General features: G+C 36.8%; 1 protein-coding gene across 1 annotated transcript in view; it reads right to left on the reverse strand.

Annotated features, from left to right (window-relative positions):
- MAN1A1 (mannosidase alpha class 1A member 1) overlaps positions 1-21,963 on the reverse strand; it is a 151,994-nt gene that overhangs the window by 75,327 nt on the left and 54,704 nt on the right. Inside the window, exon 4 of the mRNA XM_074862390.1 lies at positions 15,574-15,654. Within this exon, the coding sequence (XP_074718491.1) occupies positions 15,574-15,654 (81 nt within the window). The remainder of the gene's footprint in view (positions 1-15,573; positions 15,655-21,963) is intronic.

The following is a 21,963-nucleotide window of genomic DNA, read 5'->3' on the forward strand; positions in this document are numbered from 1 at the left end:
ATGGAAATTCATTATATTGTGAAGAGATACAGAAAACATCTGGATGTCATCTTAGAGGTTTGTGGTTTTCCTGATTAAGGAAACAGCTGCCTTAGTAAAATTACTCATATCCACCAGTAATGAAGAGTATCTTTTAGCACAATTCCTCTGTTAAGCCACAAGCATCTGCTTCCTAATTTTCTTTTTATTTAGACTTGTGTACCCAGCCCAAGTGCTGTAACAACAAATTTAAATAGTGGCTTCATTCTACATCTTGCAAGCTATCATATCTAAACAAAGAATAGCACTTTGCATATGAAACTCTCCTTTCAAGCAGGTGACTGTTGAGAGGTGATTTGCAACACCATCTGTGTGAAAGTAGGGGGTGGGGTGGAGGAGTCTAATAAACTTTGCATGGTGAATCAATAATTACATCCTTAATGTAGCATAAAGTGCTAACAGAAGATTCATTCCTGGCCTTGTAAATTCGACTGTATCTTTTAATTCTAATACCATTAAGTGATTAGAGTGATGCCTTCACTCTAAAGTACGCTCCTAGATCACAGTGGCAGGTACAGAAAAGGCTAAAATCACTCTGTGTATCTAAAGGATATTCTGTGTGCTTTTTAATGTTAACGGCAAATGGAGAGTTGTTTGTTTCAGCCAGTGCTACATGATATTTGTAAGTTTGTTCCAGCTGTTAATGGAAAGAGTTTTAAATGATGCTTATCAAATATACAAGTATAACAACGTGAACAGGATACCAAGTATACCTACTTTAATAGTTCTGCTCTTTTTTTCTTTTCTAACTTCATTTACTCACTTTAATATTTTACTCCAACATCAGAATAATTGCTTAATGAAACAACTCCCAAGACTTGGAATCAAAAGGGTCCTAGGACAAAAGGGTCCAAGGCACAGAATCTCCCATATTCTGCCATCTTTCTTGAACCGACCATTAGCAAATGGATACCTGCAGAGCAAACCTGGTCAGCTCTCCAGACTACTCTGTTTTTTTGCTCTGGGCCCCCTCTAAAGGGCAGTCTTCCTGAATCACCACACAGTCTCAATCTGACACCATCACAGGTATTTTAAGTCACGTATTTATATCACTCAGAGGCCAGTCCCCAAATGGTTAAAATTTATACTGAATGTCCTCAGACCAGGTAGCACAGCATAGCTCTTCTTCAGCCAGCTCAGGGTTTGTTCCTTCTGGAAAGAGTTACTCCTGTTGCTGTAGAGCAATTGTTGTGGGTCTGCAGTGGTAGTACCATGGCCCTAAGAAAGGAAAGTTTACCTTTTCCCTGTGGCTTTCAAGTAAAGTGCTCCAGATAGCCAAGGGGCTATGTTTTCATGAAGCTGTGAGTAAAAGTTCACAGAATCACAGAATGGTTGAAGTTAGGAGGGACCTCTGGAGGCTATCTGGTCCAACACCCCTGCTCAAGCAGGGCCACCTAAAGCCAGTTGCCCAGGACCATGTTCAGACAGCTTTTGAAGCTGTCTCCATCTCCATGGGTGGAGACTCCACAATTTCAACCTGTGCCAGTGCTCAGTCACTCTCACAGTAAAATTGTGTTTCCTGATGTTCAGAGAGAACTGCCCATGTTTCAGTTGCTGCTGAAATTATATATACATGCTATACATATATTGTGACACAGCATTAGGGCATGTACAGGGCGGTGTCACAGTATAGTCCTAAGTGACTTTTGTCTGAGCTATAACTTAGTAGACACTGGAACAAACTATTTATCAACAAGTCTCCTCTTGTAAGGTAGTAGTGGCTTGCTTTAGAAAGAAGTAAATAATAAACTAGTAAGAACGACTAATAACCAGCAAACTACATGCAATGCAGGTGACAAAAGGATTATGGTGAGGAACTGTCCTAGTTTTGGCTAGAATAAAGTTAATTTTCTTCTTAGTAGCTGGTATAGTGCTATGTTTTGGATTTAGGATGAGAATAATGTTGATAACACACTGATGTTTTAGTTGTTGCTAAGCAGTGTTTATACTAAGTCAAGGACTTTTCAGCTTCTCATACTGCCCCTGCCAGCGGAGGCTGGGAGTGCACAAGAAGCTGGGGGGAGACACAGCAAGGACAGCTGACCCAAATGAAACCAAAGCAATATTCCATACCATATGACGTCATGGCCAGCGGCTCAGGGACTGGCTGGGCATTGGCCAGCGGGTGGTGAGCAGTTGTATTGTGCATCACTTGTTTTGTATATTCTATTATTATCCCTTCCTTTCCTGTCTTATTAAACTGTCTTTATCTCAACCCACAAGGTTTTGGGCTTTTTTTTCCCCCCCCAATTCTATCCCCCATCCCACTGCAGGGCAGGGGCGGCGGGGTAGTGAGCAAGCTGCTGTGTGGTGCTTAATTGCTAGCTGGGGTTAAACCACAACAGGAACAAAGCGGGATGAGAACACAAACTGACAAGTTTGAATACCGAAGTTTTAAAAACAAGTCATGATGTTGAGCACAGAATTACAGAGTTCCAGGCTCTACACAGTCTTCATTAAGCACAAAAAGCTTAAGGAGTCTCATTTGCATTAAAGTTTACTCCTTTACCAGAGATCCGCTGTTCCTCTTCATGCATGGGCAACTCCACTGGCCCTTAATTTGATGTGTTCACGGATACAAAAAGAATAAATTAAAAACTACTCTTTTAGAGTGTTTCTTCTACTCTTTAAGCATATATCAGATATAATGAGTATTTGCTGAAAATTAATGTTGTATATTAAGGCTGTCCCATGTTTAAAGAGTAAAGCACTCTTTTAACCTTTATACTAGGATTGAAGCTGACACAGGAATTTCCAGATTTTGTGATCTCAGACACTGGAAACATCATAAATATCTTAAAAAGCAGAATGATCACAAGTACAAAGACAGTGCCAACTGTCACTCTGTAAGATTTACAGCATGGATCACTTAGGAACAAGCCATTTGATTGTAAAACTCTCTCGTTGATCTTTCTCTGCCACCAGCAGCTACAAACTACTTCTGTTTCACTGTTACATATACAGAAAAGTAACCAAGAGTTTTACCTGTTCCAGCCCTAACGTTTCAGTGGTTTCTCAGATTACAAGTAAATGTTGGTAACTGTCACAACCGCTAACATCATAGAAACTACTTCCTTCATTTGTTTTGGTAAATTCCATTAAAAACAATGGTATCAAAAAGGTGCCATTTGGGTAAATTCAGCTTGGATTTGCACCTGTGCAAACAGCTTAGCTTGACTCCATGACAGGTAAGTTTTGTAACACTAGCAGTTGCATTGATGATGCATTCTTAAATTGTTATTTTTCAGGGGAGAGGAATATGTTAAAATTCGCATACTCTGCAGATTCCTTCCTCCACAATACCTCTGACACACCATCTAGCTGGCTTTTTATGAAAATAATGTAACAAGAAAGAACTTCTTTTGTATAGCAGGAAAAGATGATGGTTTCTTAACTCAGTGCTTGCTTTCTTATTGTTCAGATTTCTCTGAAAGACAATAGTGACTGAATTGTCTGATGAATAATGGGCACATCCAAAACAAGCCTAAATAAAGTGCTTGTGTATTTTCCTTAAATTAAATATAAGAAATGTGAACTCTCTTGTAGTTCCTTTTATGTAAGCCAAACAGGAGTCTTCAAGAGAGAAGAACTATGATTTAAGAATCTGCTCTTATGTTGTAAGTTAAATCATCAGGCAGACTAATTCTATTCCTTTCTGTTTACTGTAAGACTATTTCTCTTACTGGACAAGCCATAAAATATAAGGAGGCAAGCAGACATTTCCAACTCTTGAGTCAGAAACAAGTGCTCTGACTGAAGAGCAGTGCTGCCAGCAAGTCATAAATTTATGAGCAATTCAGCTGCTTCTCTATTCCCTGCAGCTAAAACTTTTTACAGTTAAACCTCAAAATCATTCCTATAATTAAACAGCCATAAGACGTTCTCTCCAAAGATTAACGTTATATTCGAATGCATTATATATTTGGAGGAAATAACAGTTTGAAGTATTCATAAAGATTTCAAGTATGCATATTAGCATATATAGGTATCATTACACTGCTTTCTATACCCCCACATGAAGCAAGAGGAAAGAAAAAAAAAAGACATGACAGTCGTGTAAAGTCCCGCTGTTTTTACCAAAACTCATGACATGGCTTTAGTGTTTTATTTTACTCTTTGACTGAACACTTCACATAGCCATTCCTAGAGAGAATACTTTGCACATTTCACTAAATTATTTTTATATTTGATGGTATGTAAATTAAAACATTACAGTACCTTAACTGTAATTTCAAGTTGGAACTAGATATAAAAAAAGTCTTAAAAGTATGATTTAGAAAAGGGACATCTTAGCACCAGCTACACTCATTACTTCTATCACCAACTGTCATAGTCCATCAAGAAAAAATTGGTTGAGCAAGTTCCCACTACCTCAGTAAGTCTTTACTTTTGGCCTTGGGTCAGTTAATAACCATATTAACTTAACACACAACCTTCAAGCAAATCCAAAAGGCTGATGGTATTTAACATTGGTCTGCCCAGATGTTCTGAGTACCATCCCCATAGTCTCCTGCAGCAGAGTGGCAATGTTTGCCCAGAGCATCTCAGCAGTTATCGATCTTGCCTAGAATCAGGAAGATTATTTGTTCTTCCCTTCTAGAATATAAATGGCAATAAAAGCAACTCTGGAGAGAAAAGACTGAGCACAGACTGAACGATATTTGTAAGAGACACCCTACAAGCAGCAAATGCTGATGAGAAGGTTTGAGTTATTCACTGGTTTTGCATGATAAAAGGAAAAAGATTGAAATTGTCTGTATACTATGAATAGTGTTTTTAAGAACAAGTTGGGGAAAATAGCATCCTTTAAGAAACAGCATTGTGAGCTGCTGACTTTGTTCTGCAGCTGTTGGTTTGAAGAAAACAAAAAGGAGTTTTCAAAGAAAAATGGAAGAGAATGAAGTTCACAGCATATCCTTTTCACATAATGAACCTGAGGATCTACTGGACTGTGAAATTATCTAGTCATGCTTGCAAAAATCAAGGACAACTTGCCCCCCAAGGGACAACATGACTTTAAAGCACTAACTGGACTGAACCAGCTTCCCAAAACAACTAGTGTGGTTATTTTGCCTAGCCTGCAAAAGCAGATGACTGCCTAAAGGCTGAAGAAAAGAAAGAAACCAGACACATCTAGTTCTTCAGATTAACTAGCTACAGAGCCTTTTTGGTGGTTCAATGCATCTGAATCATAAGAAACAACTGAACTGGCCCTTGACGCAAGAAGGAAAATCACTTTCTGTTAATTGAAGGTTGACTCTACTCCACTAACACTGCTGCTGCAGCTATCTTCCTTGTTTGCTTTAGAGTTTTGTCAGTTTACATAAGGCTGGTTTTTCTGGCTGTTAAAATAAGCTTTTGAGCCTTCATGTAGCTGAATGATGAGAGACTCCTCATACTGTACTGTCTTAATTAGCTACTATTTGAAGGAGTTACCAAGGTCAGGTGGGTTAATGTAAACAATCAAAGGTGTTGAGTGAAGAATATCAGAGCTGAACACATCAAACAAAATTCAAGTTCTTCAGAATATTTTACTACCTCCTGACCTCTCTTATATCTTATGCTTTACTAGAAAATTAAACAGTAAGATAGCTGACCAGCTGACCTGTGGGAATAGGAAAGTGTAATACTTGTTGACAAAAGACTTGTAATGTAAACAGTGAGCTAAGAAACTGAATCTGCTGTTTAAATACATCCTAAACTATTTTTCCCTGAGAAAAACAAGGCTCTAGATACTACTCCTCTTTTTCACCTTTCAAATCTTCATGTAAGTGATTTTGTTCATCCTCTTCTCAGTCTTTGGCTTAAGAAAAGTTTGCAGTTTGCCTGTTTCTGTGCACTTAGCCCTATGCAAAATGAGCTCTTATATTCATTCATTTGAGGAAAACAAAGATTTGTCTTTCAAATGTTTCATGACAGCTCTGTTTAGGGGCAATCACCTGCCAGAAACCCAAATTCCCCTTGGCATCTGTTGTGCTGGAAGTGGCACAGGATTTTTCATGTGAACATCTTTTCCAAATTCCTTCTCAATCATTTGCACATAGGGTGCAAATACAGTCTGCGTATGGCAGAGGCAAGCTTTTGGCACTGGAGAGACAGGAACTGCACTACAACATTTATCAACGTTATTCAACTGTTGCATTTTTACAAACAAATGGCAAACAAATAGCATGTGGATTCCTGCAGTTTCCAAAAGACCTGGGAAACAGCTCCCTCCTTATCTTTCCTTTCAAATTTTTCAGATCTCTGTTGTTTAAAAATCATAAACAATAGATCCTGCCCCAAAAAATACACAGGCCAGTTAACACTCTCCATAAACTGATCCCAAGAGTTCATGCTAACTCAAAGCCAGTGAACCTTGTTTGTATCTGTTTCAGGTTTGATCTGCTGAACAAGGTCCAAAGAAGACTAAAACAATATGTGTTTTTTTCTGAAGCAAAGATGCCATTATCTGTACCTATTGCTGGAGGCATGAAAGGCATGTAAGAACAGCAATGATGTCTGCTTCTGATTTCAGGCATTCAATTTTCTCAACGATTTTCAGTTAGCTTGAAGCAGCAGGACTTGTATGTGGCACAAAGTGGTGTTTTGTAATGAATCTCTAATCTGATCTTTCAAACAGCAAATTGGATGAGGAACTTTCCCAATTTCATAATAAATTTCTATTCACTTGATTTAAGTATTTAAAATACTTAGAATTAATTAATGTGTACATATTCTTTAATAGAAGTAATTTAAATTTTTTCAAAAAGATACAAAAGTAGAAGGATTCTTTGCTAATGTCGGATTTGGGAATCTGACAGAATGCCTTAGTAGTTGCCAATAGAATGGAAAACACGGGAATATTCTGCTGGATGGTTTATGCATTTATCTTCTCTAAACCAATGAGGAGAGGACATTATCATCTACTTAACTCTCAACTTAATGAAAAATATCCTCTGGATCAGACTCAGTCTATAGAGACAAAGCACAAAATGGAGTCTTATTTAAACCAGCTACACACTGTGAGAGATTTAGATGAAGAAATGAAGAGTTACTCCATGCCCAGAGTAAAATGCAGGTATAAACTATTTTCATTTATACTTAAAAAAAAAAAAAAAAACAGTACAATGATTCAATAACATTTATTACTTATTACCTAATTGAACTTCTATAATACATCCACAGAGAGAATATTTTATATAGCCTAGAATTAAAGGAGGGTAAATTAATGCTGACCTATTCCCAGTGTCAGCACCAACTGAGATATTTTTATGTTGCTTTCATTTGCAGAAATAAGTCAAATTGTCAGCTGTAAGATTATACATAAGGATTATTCTTTAGATATGGATAGTGTATTTGCAACAATCCCAACACTGCTTGCAAATAGCTCCACAGAACCCTGTATTTAACCATATGTTGTACATTTACTATTAAACTTGCAGAACAGGACAATCCCACCCAACCCTTCAGGCAATATGTTTCTTCTCTCCTTTTACTCTTCTTTATTATTGCACTTGCATTTGGTGCTGCAAAATGACAGAACTGAATACTGAGATAAATGAAAGAGAGAAATGTCTTGGAAACTGAACTTCTTTGCAGAAGCATGGTGACTCTGGACAGACTGTTAATAGCATATCATTTCTTCTGTATAGTATATTAACCCATATGCAAAGAATTCTTCTTTTGGGTCTATATAGAGCTGCTGCTCAAAAGGAAAGCACCCACACTAGTATTTCTGGTAGACATGCCCTCTCCAACTGTTCTGTAGAACCACAATCAAGTGAAACTGCAGGAGCTGGTTGAGAGCCAAATCCTCAGAACAAACAAACCAGCTCTCTCTCAGCTGCTTGAATTCTACTTAATAATATAGCTCGTGAGCTCATGTCAAATCTGTTACAATCACAATCAGATATTACTTAGCTCTCATTATCATCCATTCTCCGAACAGTTTACTAGCTTTAGCATCAGACTATCGTAGTCCGGAGGTGAGCAGGGATTTTTTTTAAATTAATGTAATGACCAATAAAGCTCTTTGGTTTAATTATTTCTAAAGTCAACACCTGAATGCAAAAACATGTCAAATAAGTTTGCCATGGGACAAACCAAACTTCTTCTTGTTTTAAAAAAACTCCCCAAACTCCTTTCAGTTGTGCAAAAGGGAAACCACTAAAAGCGAAGAATGTGGTTATGTACAGTTCAAAGTTCTAAACTCATGCTTCTCAGACAAAAATCAGGACTCTGGCTCCTGGTTTCATAGTAGGCTTAGTTATGGCAGCTGCAGCAGGCTATCACTGCAGCTCCTCTGTCCCCCTGCTGTGGATATTCATGCTGATGACAGATGTCTGAAAGAGGAACATACCCGCTGCTGAACTCCAGCAGACAGCAATTCACTGAATTAATGTAAATTGCCACTATTTTCACTTTACATTACTAGGGTAGCCTGAACGTCTTTATTATGAGGCACAAAAACTGTTGGTGATAGCAGTTGATTGCGGGCCTGGTGTACAGGTGGCAGAGGCTTCACAAGGCTTCAGGTACTTAGAGCTCAGTAAGAGTTCCCAGCTGTGGTACCAGTAACTTCAAAGCAGAGAGGGAAGAGAAGGAAAACCGAGAAGCAAAATACGAATTAAGTACAAGACTGGAAATCACCATCTCTGCTACCATTCTTTGAAGTTTCCTCAAAATTATGTGTGGGGCCAGCTTGAAAGGCAGAGTTGCACAAAGCAGCTAAGCAAGTAGCACTGGGAGAAAGGGGACAGAAGTATATTAGGAACAAGGAAGCTTTTGGAACCTATTTAACAGAGATGGGTTTCATCAACAGAGACAGTATAACTGCACTGAAGGAACTTAAGAGACAGAAATAGAAGACTGAAGGGTAGCCTGCTTGCAACAGCAGAAGAACAGTCTACATCAAAGAAAATCTTAGGAGTCAAGGTTATCTCCAGAATGTGAATCCATGGGGATTCTGTAGTACATTTTGATGCAGCTTGCACAGAAAGAGAACAGTGTTAGATCTATTAAAGTTGGTGAAGAGACTGAAATACTAATGGAGATTACAGATTGTGATTGTGGGAAACAGAGGAGATTTTAAATCCTTCTCTGTCCCTGAGTAGGCTGTTAAGTGCTACCTCAGAGAGGATATAAACCATGCTTTTATACACTGTAATGACAGCTTCTTGCACAAACTCAGAGTCTGTAAGATAAAATGTAGCTCCTGACTTAGTTTGACATATTACTGTCTAACAGGGGCCACATGCTTCAATTCAACATGCTGTTATAAACAAAAAGGTTCTTTGGTACTTTGGTAATGTTTAAGTGTGGAAAGATTATCAAGAAGACCAGCTGAAATGAACATAGAAAGGAACAGCCAAATGGGTAAAATGCTTGGAGATGACTTGGAGGATAAACTATGAGGTTCAGAGTCACAAGATTCTCAAATCAAAAGGCTCAGATGACTTCCATCTTCTGTTGGTGTGATTGTAAAGAAGGTAATTAAAAACAAAAATATATTAAGTCAAATTAAGGAATACAGAAACTGATAATGTCTGACAAGTTAAATGAAAAATTATTAATTCAGGCTAAAAGTAATTTTTGAAGAACAAGTTTTTAAAGTTAAAAAAAACCAAAAAACACCAAAAAAAGACAAACATGAGGCCTGTTAAGAGAGGTAGGAGGAACAATTAAGAGATGTGTATGTAAAAGAGCACAGTGTATGAAACTAAGCCGTTGCAGAAAAGCTAAATCTGCCCCAGTGTTCAGTCTTGAAGAGTCTAGGCAGGTTCCTATGCAAGGAGATTCTTAAAAGGACAAGCCTAATGCACTGTCCCCGTATGGAGGCTGGACTAGATGACCTCTTGATGTCCCTTCCAAGCTGAATGACTCCAGGACTCTATGAAATACTGAAGTTAAAAAAAATCATCAATTGATAAACATTAGACAAATCATCAAGATCATTTCAGAGCTCTAAAGGAACTAAAACATGACACCACTGAAGTACTGATGTATCACTTAAAGTAGCAGCAGATGGATGGTAGGTGGCAAACAGGACCCAAATCTGAAAACAGGGCTGCAGAAAACTACAGGCAATTGCAGTCTTCCAGTTTCTACCAAACCGGGAATTCTACTGCTAGTCTGTGAAGATGATTAAGGAGGAGTTAAGTGGCATTCACACAGAAGTGATCAAGCTGATACAGTATGCCTGGAGTTTCAAACAGCATTAGAAATCAAGCTTCAAGTCATAAAAGGAAAAGTCCTCTTGTTAATTAATGTCAAGTTAAGTGAAAGGAAGCAGGAGATAAAACATGGGGTCAATTCTCACACTGGTGAGATAAGATCCCCAAGGCATCTATACTGGAACATTCCTGATTTGCAGAAATAGGCCAATACCTTTGTGTAGGTGACAAACTTCACCCTCCTACTATTCAAGATTGCTAAATGATGAGTATTTTTTTTGTATTCATGGAATTTAAATATTCTCTATGGAGGGAGACCTCTACAAGAGAGGGAGAGCCAGATAAAAATAGCTACAGCTAAATTCTGGAGAATGTCTTAGCAAGATATGAAGTCAGAATGTTTTGTGGTCAGCCTGGCAAAGGCAGCTCTAGATCAATAGCATCAGCATCATTATTTCATGTCTGCTCCTCATTAATAAGACAGCACTACCATCACTGATGGATGGTTGTTTTAAGTGGGCAATGATTAGGTCTGAAGTCAGACAGGAGGCCAAGATCATCAAGTGAAGTTGAATAGTGGCACTGTAACTCCTATTCTAAATGCAGATATAAACTAATTAGGTGATATGTCATCACTTTTATTTTTTTCCTTCTTTTTTTTCTTTTTTACTTCTAATTAACAGTTGGTAGAGAGTAACAGATGAAACTAAAAGTCCAACATTTATCACCATGAAGAACAGTTTGTTGTGTTTTCTTTATTCCTTCATCCTGATCAGGATAAATTTGTGTTCCTTCAAACAGGATATACTGCCAGAATAAAAAAATTAAAATCTGTCACATTTCTGCTTCATGCCATGGAGAGAAATGGCAATATGAACATCATTATCAACTTTATTTTGTCTTCCTCCAGTGAAGACGATTATCTTTAGTCCTAGAAAAGAGAAGGTTATATTATGCAGGAAGAACAGCTGCTGAATCTAAAATATTTTAACTCTGGGGGGAAAAAAAAAAAAAACCTTACTCATCCCATTCAAAAAAAGGAAAAGCTTCAAAGGAATCTGGGAACTTACCATCTGGATCTGAAACTCACATGCTCCTTATTCACTTCAAGCATTTTGGATTTACTTTTTTGCTACTCATACAAACAGCGATTATTAAAAGCTTCTTCTATTTCTGCCCATGCAATGCATTCCCTGACTGAGGAACAAAACTTCAGGTAAAAGTGTCTGGTTATTACACAACTTTAGCAGTACCTATTGTAGTGGTTTAGCCCCTGCCCGGGTCTGAGACCACGCGGCCGCTGCCTCTCCCCCACAAAGGGAGTGAAATACAAAGCCCTGAGACTGAGATAAAGAAAGGTTTAATACAACAGAGCAACAGCAACACAACAAACAATAACAATAAGAATAACAGTGATAACAATGAACAGAACAAAGTATATACTGATACAGCAAAGAGAGAACCGGCTGAACCAACCCACGATCACCGATTCTTCCGGTGCTGGCACCAGGATGTGACCTCAGCATGATATATGAATAACCCGGCTAGAGCTTCCCCCCCACTGCTGGGGAAACTTAACCCTATCCTGGCTAAACCAGGACACCTATAAGAACCAGATATCAGTAAACCAGAAGAGCTAGTCAGATCAATATTTAGGCTTGTATAATCTCTACAAGCAGTGCCATAGCAGTACCACGATTTTCAGCACCAGTATCAGTTAATCCCAACATGAAGATTACAGTGCTCAGAAATAATGTTTGTCATCTCCACGAATTACAAGAAAGGTCTTAGCTGCTGTTAGAAGATACAGTGTTGTCCTCTTCCAAAAGTTAACAAATTATCTCCTTATATGATTACATTTGGAAGTGTGCTTTACACAAGAGAAAAAAAATTATCTGGGTCTGCAACACAGGGGATCTCGTTGCATGCAATACTCCTGACCAAGAATTTTACATCAGACTAGTAAGTACAGCAAAGCACTTGTAAACCAAATCTCTCTCTTACTAGACGTTTTATTTTCAAGTACAAAACCAAAAAGGGTTGCATACCAAGTTGCTTAGAAGAGGAATCACATGTCTACTAATGAATTCAGGTTTAATTTAAACAAAAATATCAAGAAACTTTGCCAAAAAAATCTGTCCTGTTCCTATAGGTTAAGCTTACTATATTACAGGCTCTCCCAGATGCTTTTATACAAACAAACAAAAACCAATACTAGCAGTGCTTTAAAGGAGCCAGGTTCATTTTTAATAATCTCTTACAGCCACTGACTCATGGAAAAATACCAGGGAAGAATTCATATACAATATTATTACAAGGTACTTAAAAAAAAAAAAAAGAGTAGTCCTTAAAAAGTTACTCATCCTGAAATCAATTTTTCTGGTATTTGTAGCTGTTCTACAAGTGAAGTTTGACATTTGACTGTAATTCTTTCTAGCTTGGGTTTAAATAGTAAACATAAAATACAAAAAACAAAGTGACTTACAGTGTATGACACTCTTCTAGCACTTTTAGGTATTTCATATTAATTCTAGCAAGGCAGAAATTGTAGGAAGTTTAGAAGAATGCATCTCATAGCTCTATTAACAAGTGAGCACCACACGCAGTTATCAAGAGGCAAAGTATTCAATTTGTTCATTTTTAGAATTATTCACACTGGTGCCTTTATCTAAATGAACTATTATGTGAGCAGGATGTTTTAGGAACTACTCAGTATGATAGGATATTCTTTAATCATGATTAGTTAGACTTACAAATCATTATGGAACATACAATGTGTTGCAGCTTTGGATCATTACCCATGGAAATGTAATTCACAAGTACAAACAATAATTATTTCCATCACTCCTTTTACTGAAACGTAGCTTTCTTTAATTAGGTTACTGCTAAGTGAGCACAGCAAAGTTATGATTTTTAAATAGTTAATCTGATAAAGAATTAAATGAGCTTTTAACTAATAAAGCTTAATCTTTCAAACAGCCTGCATACAGGTTGTTCCACCTCCTTAGGAACACCCACTAATATAATGGACTAATGGATGATTAAAGATGTATTTTCTATGGTGGCAGCCAGCCTCTGGGGCCCTCAGTCCTCTCCACACCTGTCAGCAGCACCAGTGAAGGACAGACCCATGCAACACAGCTCTGTTCTCAGAAGGGCTGCGTCCCACTCTTCCCACAGGCAGCAGCTGGCTATTGCTTCAGCTGGCTATTGCTTCAGCATCTTGGATTTAGGAGACAAATGGGGAAGTTTCCCCAAATCTGATAAAGGCAGAGTGTGCTGAGTTGCACTCTAAGCCACTAGGACAACTGTTAGTTTAGGAACATTGTTCTGTCTCAGACAGCAGATGTCTACCAAAGAGTATGAAAACCAGAGGCAAGCATGGACAGTGTCTTTCCCAGCCTCCGAGAGCTCAGGATCCTCCTTAATCGTACATATCATCTTTGTGTTTAGGAACCCATTTTACTTTCATTAATTAGTCTGTCCATTTTTAGAATGGAAATTAGCATCCAGTATCACCAATATTCCACTGCAAAGAGCTCCACTTAATTATCCATTGTGTGAAACACCTTCTTTTGTTTTAAATGTTTCCTCATTTCATTTGTACAGGAGTTTTTGAACACCAGTGTTGCTATCAATCTAGTCCAAGAGGTGGTGATAAAACTGCCTCTCTAAAGATGAAGGAATGGTTGAGAAGCAATGACTAGGTGTTATTTAGGAGAAACTATATGCACTGATTGAAAGTGAGACTGCATATTAACAGACATGATATAAATCATCAACATATATATGAAATCAACAGCACCAATGACAAATGGTTCAGACATTTCTTGGCAGACAACTGGCACTTGATGTAAAGGCTCACGTGCAGTCCTCTACCAGCTCATCGTCTGCCAAGAAGCGTCCTCTGCTTCTGTCAGAACTGGTTAATTAAAATGTAGCACTAGGTTACACTGGAAAAGTTCCCTCCTGTCTGCAAGAAGTAGATATGCAGTCAAAGATATAAGTGTTTAATAGCAGAAGGAAGAGCTTTCAATTCTAGACACCCTTAGATATGCTTATTTCTGGTTGCTAGTTATGGTAGGAGGACAAGTGATTTTCTTCAAAAGTCAGAGATGAAACATTAGGTAAAACAATATTTAGAAGATCAAGATCAAGAAGCCAGACAAGCACCTCTCAATTTTTTTCATTACTGTTAAGTGTGAACTTGAAAGGGGTCTAAGTGCATTTTTTTTCCAGAAAATTATGAGACAGTTAAAATACAAAAAAAATGTATATTTTAAAGCATTAATGTCTTTTCAATGCCACCTACAGTCAGGACAGGACCATGGGAAATAAACAGGTAAGTCTACTTAAGACGTAAATATGTCAGAGGAACATTGTCTCCCTGTAACTGCTTTGTCAGGTACATGACCCAACAGTACATGCTAATAGTACAGCTTTAACATTTTAACAAAAACCAACACGCACACCATAGAATTTAAGTCAATTTAAAGTGACAGGTTCAAAACAGAGCTTTACCCAGTATTTGGGAAATTTACATATGGAAGAAAATGATACATCTTTATGGTTTTGTGGAGTTTCTACCAGTAATTGCTTTGGATTTAAAGAATCCCAATGATAAATTCAACTTACAGTTAAACAGTATTAACATGTGTTAATCCTACAATAAAATACCACTATAATCCAGAGACAGGAACAAGAATTTAAACTTGTAAGAATAAAGACTTTTCAAGTGCCAAGCTAAAAATTTAAAATACCACAGTACCTGTGACTAGAATAGCCTTCTCCAAATATGTTACAGAAATAATTGCATTAGTCAAAGCTCTTAGATGAAATTGCTTCTCCATCCTCTCCAGAAACCATGACAGGCAATAGAGATTAATGGAATATTAATGCTTTAAAGACATTCACATGTATAGGTTTACCAGTTATCTTTGCATTCTTAACATGTCTTTTCCATGTGAGTTGAAGCTTCAGCTTCAGGAAGGCAAACAGAAGTATAGTTTATAGGAATTAAAGGATATGCTCAAAACCAATTTGTGAAGCAGGAATCTGATGCACCAAATCTACCACTACGATGGCATAGGAACTCCATAATAACACACTCCAGCACGAAGCCTGGTAAGAATGTACTGGTATGGTTTCAATTCAGGAAAAAAAAATAAAATAAAAATCATTTAACACACAAAGGAATAGCTTTAACTTATACAAAGCAACAGTAATAGAAGCAAGAAAACCCATTGGGCAGGTCTCTGCTGTACAAGCCATTTTCAAAGTTCTAAAGAAGTTTAATTTGGATAAATAAAATTATTAAACTAAAAGTTAACTACTTATCTAGATGATGATATTTCAGATAAACCATGTGGCAATGTCTTACCTCTTCTCCTGAAAGATAGTAAGCTGAAAGTAGTCCACCAACAAAACGAATGTTCACTTCAAATACTGAAATTTCAGCATTCTGTTGAAAGAAACAAACATAGTTTTATTCCCTGATACTTTTCTGTACAGTTGTTTGTTTGCTTTTGTCTTTTTTTATATATATGCAGGTATTAAGCTGCAACAGCTGTAAATGGCAAAACACAGAAGACCTACGGAAAGCCAACAGAAGTGAACTTAAGAGCATTTTAAAAGTATTTCCTTCTCTTCCTCACTTCAACAAAATATCCTCTCCATTATCCTCATCCTGTTTAACTTTTTCTCTCTTCCACTTGGACATAAGGTATCCTCTAAATCCACATATCTAAGTACTTCCTTGCAGATGATTCAGCACTCACACACAAAAAGTGCTCTCAGATCACATGCCCCACACTACCTCACTTCACACCTTCTCAGACACCATATGAGAAGTTCTTGATCAGAATGTTATATCAACAGTTTTCCTACTTCAGTCTAAATGCAGGTTATTGCAAAATGGGAACTAATATTAGGGTCAATCACATGTTCATGATAAAATTGTAATCATGACATGTATTCAACTAGGAAGCAGATGATCTTTCACTATTACAGTGACTGCGTCTTTCCTAAGCTGGCCTGGTCTTTACCAGTGAGGGACTAGGTTTGTTGTACTGAGCAGTATAGATCCAGCCATGACGTATCTCAAAACTCAAAGCACGTTACAAAACACATTCTTCTCTGCCTTTTTAAATTCAAGCCTACATGAAGAATCTGAGTTGCATGATCACTAAATTCTCTTGTTCTTTACCAAGTCAATTCCAGTTCTACCCCAACACACAACATTCAATCCACTCAAGAGGCATTCAGTTGAAAAGCTGATCTACTAAAGTTTCTTAATTTTGCCTTTTTATATTTTTGTATTTCTGTAGAAAAGTGGTACCCAGCAGTCAATCTTCTAAAACTTTTGGGCATGTAAATAAGGTGTTTGACTTTCATGTGTTCTGAGTTGCTCTTGTTTCTATTGAGTTGTTTTTCCATCTTCTATTTGCTGACATACACTATAGCTATATTTAATATAAATCAATGCATGGTGGAGCTGAGGGATTTTCTTCCAAGGGCTTGCAGGCTTTTCTCATTCAGCTAGTTTTTGTACTTTTCCAGTTTAAACATTCAGATGTGAGTTTATGTAGGAGGGAAGAAATGGCTCCCTGTTTTCTATGGACTTTAAATTTCAGTAAATAGCCTTTGCAGAAGAAAACAGCACTAGGTTACTTAGAGATATTACTTCATGCTATTGCAGAGATTTGTTCAGTGTTTCATCAGTTGTAAAGGTACAGACTTCAAAATACACTCACAGACTTGCTACAATGCTTGTTCACTTACCCTCAGGCATTTAATTTTTCTCCTCTAAAATCTATTCTGCACCTCCCCCTATAAAAATTGAGGATATAATTTCATTCACAAAATTGCTCTGATTAATATATAATTCATATAGTATATATGTGTGTGCCTGTGTAGTTTTTTTATACATACAAGCATAATTCAAAGGGGCAGATAAAAGTAAAGCCATCACACACATCTGCCTATTGAAAACTCAGACCTGGCATCACATATTAAGACTGCAAACTGAAAAAGCTATCTTGCCTGTCTTGCACTGTTCAGAACATAAAATAAATTTGGAAAAATATTAAGTGTACTAAAACTCTGCAATTTCTCCTCACTCACTGCTCTCCCAATACTGGTCCACTCTTATTCTTTCTAAAAGAAACTACAAAGGGAAAAAAAAAAAAAAAAAAAGAGGCTTAGTTTCTATTTCCAAAATTATTCTGATATTTCTGTTTTCAAGTGTTCAGTCATTGTCTCACTGAATCCAGCAAGGAGAATGAAGTAACTGGAAACAGGTATTCACTTCAGCTTTGACCACTGCCATTTTTGTGCATTTCTTTTTATTATACCGTGATATATGGTAAACCTGGGGAGATGGATATAAAAACATTTAAATCCCCTGGAAATCTGAACTAACTAGACAATACAACTGTTCACCTGCTAAGCAGGCTACCTATGTAAGAACTCTATATTAAGAAGTCTACCTTAACTAAATCCAATGCACGAAACAGCTTGTAGAGAACTGATCTGACTTAAGAAAGTCTAATCTGATATGACTGAAGAAAGGATGATTAAAGGTGTGATAGGGGCAGCTTCTCTTCCCTGGAGCTTGAGCTAGCTGAAACTCCTATAAATAGTATTTTACTTGAGAACTTTCTTCAGAAGTTCAGGTTCTTTCAATTTCAATCCTGAGCCTCAGCACACACCAAGAACTTTTCTTTCATGTGGGAAAGTTGAAGCTGTAAAGAGGTAGGTATGAGACAGGGAAATGAGTTAATCAGATATCCCAGACATTTGTGTTTCCTGTAAGGACTGAACTTTTTGATTTTGAATTGCTTGAAGCAAAGTGAGTAATATATGAACTGAATATCTTGTCTCCAGAACTTTACATTTTGCTTTTCTAGATTTAATATGGCCACTTAACTCACAAACCATTGCTATCTTTCAAGGAATGCAAAGGCCCTTTAAGAAAAGCTCAGTACATATGCACTGACATCAGCTTCTGGAAATGAGTTATGAACAAAAAGCAGACTTTGAAGGAATGTGAATAAAGATTTTACTGTCAAACCACAAAGATTAATTGCACTGTAACCCTGAATGTTTGCTGAAGTGGTGATCTTTCAGGACAATACTTGAAGCTAACCTTTGTTTTAATGTAATCAGACTTCTAATACTTCACTTGCACACATCTCTGAACCTTTGATAGAAAACTTTGTCTATTACTAAAATCTTTATACAAGTCACTGGAGCAGACACAATTAATGAAATGGCCAGACATTTCATTAATGGTAGATTTGAAAGCTGTATGCTTAATACATAGTTATTCTTAAACTCATTACACCAGGCTAGTAGTATTCTCAGAAAGCACAGGAATTATAGCAATTTGCAAAACAGTTAAAGAAGTTTTATAATTTCATATCAAAGAAACATTTATGTCTATGTGGAAAGTTCGTGTGAAGAAGTAGGCTGTTAAGAAAAGTGAACTTGTCCTTAAAGTAGCAGATTTCTGCTACACCAACTTTTACCCTTCTTTCTGGTTTGATTTTTAAAATTTTTGGTATTTCACATTTAAGATGCCACACCCTGATCATTACCATCTTTTTGTATTTTTAATCATCATCCACATACAGTTTGCACAAAGAAGTCTGTGTTTTTCTACTTAGCAGTCAAATCCTAAGTAAGCAATATTATTTTTTATTTTGCTCTCAGATCCAGCTGTACACAAATATATTATGATCCATTTAACAGTGCCAAAATACATAGGAAAAACCTTCATCTGCACTTCCCAAAGTTTCTGCTTTCACCAGCTGAAGAGCCAGAATTATTTTATTTTTTATTTCAAGTTTAGCCTTCTCTTTCAAACCATCATTGTATCATTACATAGCAGGTCTGAGAAGGGGCTGAATTAATTCCATTACATCTAATGGAACTTCTGCAAGGAAATGTGACTGGATGTGCTTATTTTAAAGTTACTATGATGTTCCTTTTGTAAGATTGCAAGTATATAAGATTGCTCTGACCAACTAGATAGATATATATTTCTAATTTTACAGTCTTTTCATTAGTACTCCAATTAGACTGTGTGGCCACATGCTGTGTATGACAATATCTGAAACACCTTTATTAGTATGCGTCTGTGCTAAGCTCTTACTGTTCCTATGCAATATCATCTTGATCTGGCTGCTAATTTTGGAGGCCTCCCTTTTATAATGGATTCTGAAAGCATGTAGATGCTTGGGAAAGTGATATGTGTATTGGGAACAACGTATTTTTGTTTTACTTCCAGGGCTTTTATGTTGATTGAAGTATGTGAGTAATTTGGTCTTTCATCTTACATTTGATCAATAATTTATTATTCACTATTTGCTTTTCTGATAAGTGAATCATAAATGGGATAGTTCAAGTACTATACGAAATCCAGAGAAATTGTGACTGCTGCTCACTGTACTTAGAGAAATAGAAAACCAAAAGCAATATATGTATCTATTACATGGTGCAAGAGCAAAACTGACAACTTTATGGAATTTCATCTAGTTTCCTTGATCAGCTTCTAAAGACAAAATTGTTTTGACAGAGAGATGTAACATCCTTTACATTGCTAGCTAGACACATACACCAAAGTGAACCTATTTACATATGGTGGAGACTGCTCTTTCTCAAACTCAGGCTATGCAAATAAGCAAGTCTCTACAATCAAAGAGTTAAGTGTTACCACATTTTGTCTTGACAAGAAGAGATGCTAAAATAACGAGTTTTTTTAAGCAAGAGAATAATCATAGCTCAGAAACACTCAAGAAGATGCAGAATGTGACAGGTTTAACTAGTAAACCTCTTAAACTAACTCATTTTAAAGAAAGGGAAGTTGACTATACCTTAGGAAGCCCCATCTTCAAAAAGCAACAAATACTACCAAACAGGGGAAAAAAAAAAAATGAAGTGCCAAGAGTTACATTAGCTAGTTTGTGTTACTCCGCATTTATTTATGTTTTATTTGCAAGCCTATGACAGGGCCAATCTGACCTCAGCTGCACCTCACCACTCACTTTCCTCACCCTTCTGTAAACCAGAGGATTAAGTCTACAACTGGTAAACTACTGGTTTAATTTAATGTTGAAAGCACTGTTCAGACAATACAACTACTGTCAGCTGGGCTCTCCTGAAGCCCTTCTCCTATTGGACTCCTCCAGATTCCCAAAAATCAGTATTCACATCCTTCTGGATCATTTCCTTAATGCATTCCCCTGTTGAAAGTCTTCCTCGCCACAAATCTGTAGACCAAGGCCAAAACAATTTCAGTCTATGTTTTCTCATGGGAAGTCACCCTCACTGATAAACACAACATTTAAAATACAACCCAATTTTATTTATATATATCAGCTTCCATGTGGCACTCATCAGTGCTAGTACTTGCTCTGCCATTTATAATTCAATTGAAGAAAATACTGTGTGCTCTTTATGCGGATGAATGTATTCATAATAATCAAGTCACCTTAATTTATATTTGATAAAGAGCTTACTCTCTTAGTTTTTATAAAGATCCAAATAAGACCACAAATCCTACCAAATAATTTTAGTCTTCTTTATTGCACAGATTCTTTCCAAAACTTTCTTTCCTTCAGTTCTCCTGTTCTTGTTTCATTAAAAGTGCAATAAAACTTCTTTCACCTCATATGCATTTCCATCCATTCCTCCTATGTACAAGGAATATAGTGATTCCCCCCACACCCACATACCATACCCTACCATTGCAAACAGGCCATATCCTTCAGGTAACAAGCTGTGCAAGAGAACGCCAGGGTCCCTACACTGAACAATGCTGAATAATGTATATAATTCTAGACTAAAAAATGGACACAAAGGGACAATACTTCAAGTGAAATGAGAGGGACTTGTCATTATTATTACTATTAAATAATAATATCCCTCTGTTGAAGCACAAAGGTGGGGAACAACAACAAATCTCACTATTTTCAAGCAGTCCAGGAAGTATGATAGAGACATGAACAGTACTACAATAGCTCACTTTAAGCTACTTTAAGTAAACAACATTTTAATTACTTGCAATTGTGGGGAAAAAAGTTTCATTCATATTCCACAAATGAGATTTAGTGGCAGCTTGCTAAAATATTCAGTTCCCATAGACAAGGGAAACAATTTTAGCAACCTTTTTATTGCAAGTGTCAAAGCCTGGTTATTGCATAACATGCTATTTAACCTTGCTGAAGTCTCCACATGGCAAACTGTAAGATCTTAAAAAGGCACAAAAATAAAATGTTACTGAAGGCATTAATGAACTCTAGCAGCAAAATAACTGCATTTAATGATAAATTTGCAGAATCTCCTTTTAGCCCATCAAAATAATTTCTTATTCATAATCAAAACAAAATCAAGTCACTTTGAAGTCTGGCATTTAGAGTATACTAACAAGTTATGTAGCAAACTAGTAAACAAATAGTCCCATAAACTAAAGAATCATTTTTTTAACTGCTGGCTTTCTTAAGCTTCCTCACAGAGTATTATACATTTACTTGGAGTCCATTTACTCACACCTCCCACATGCCTTTTTTTTTTTTTTTTTTTTTTAAGTAGGAAAGCTATTCTGTTGCAAATTGTTATATTAGGAAACTTTCTGATTTTCTCACTTAAAGAGAAAAAAACACCAAGAATAAACCACCAAAAAACCATCTGCCTCCAAGCCAGAACATTAGGTTATGAACTGTTAAGTATAATTACAAGTCAGTCATAATACCTACAGTTTGAGAGTAGT

This window comes from Strix uralensis, chromosome 3 (assembly GCF_047716275.1).
Source record: "Strix uralensis isolate ZFMK-TIS-50842 chromosome 3, bStrUra1, whole genome shotgun sequence".
NCBI lineage: Eukaryota > Metazoa > Chordata > Aves > Strigiformes > Strigidae > Strix > Strix uralensis.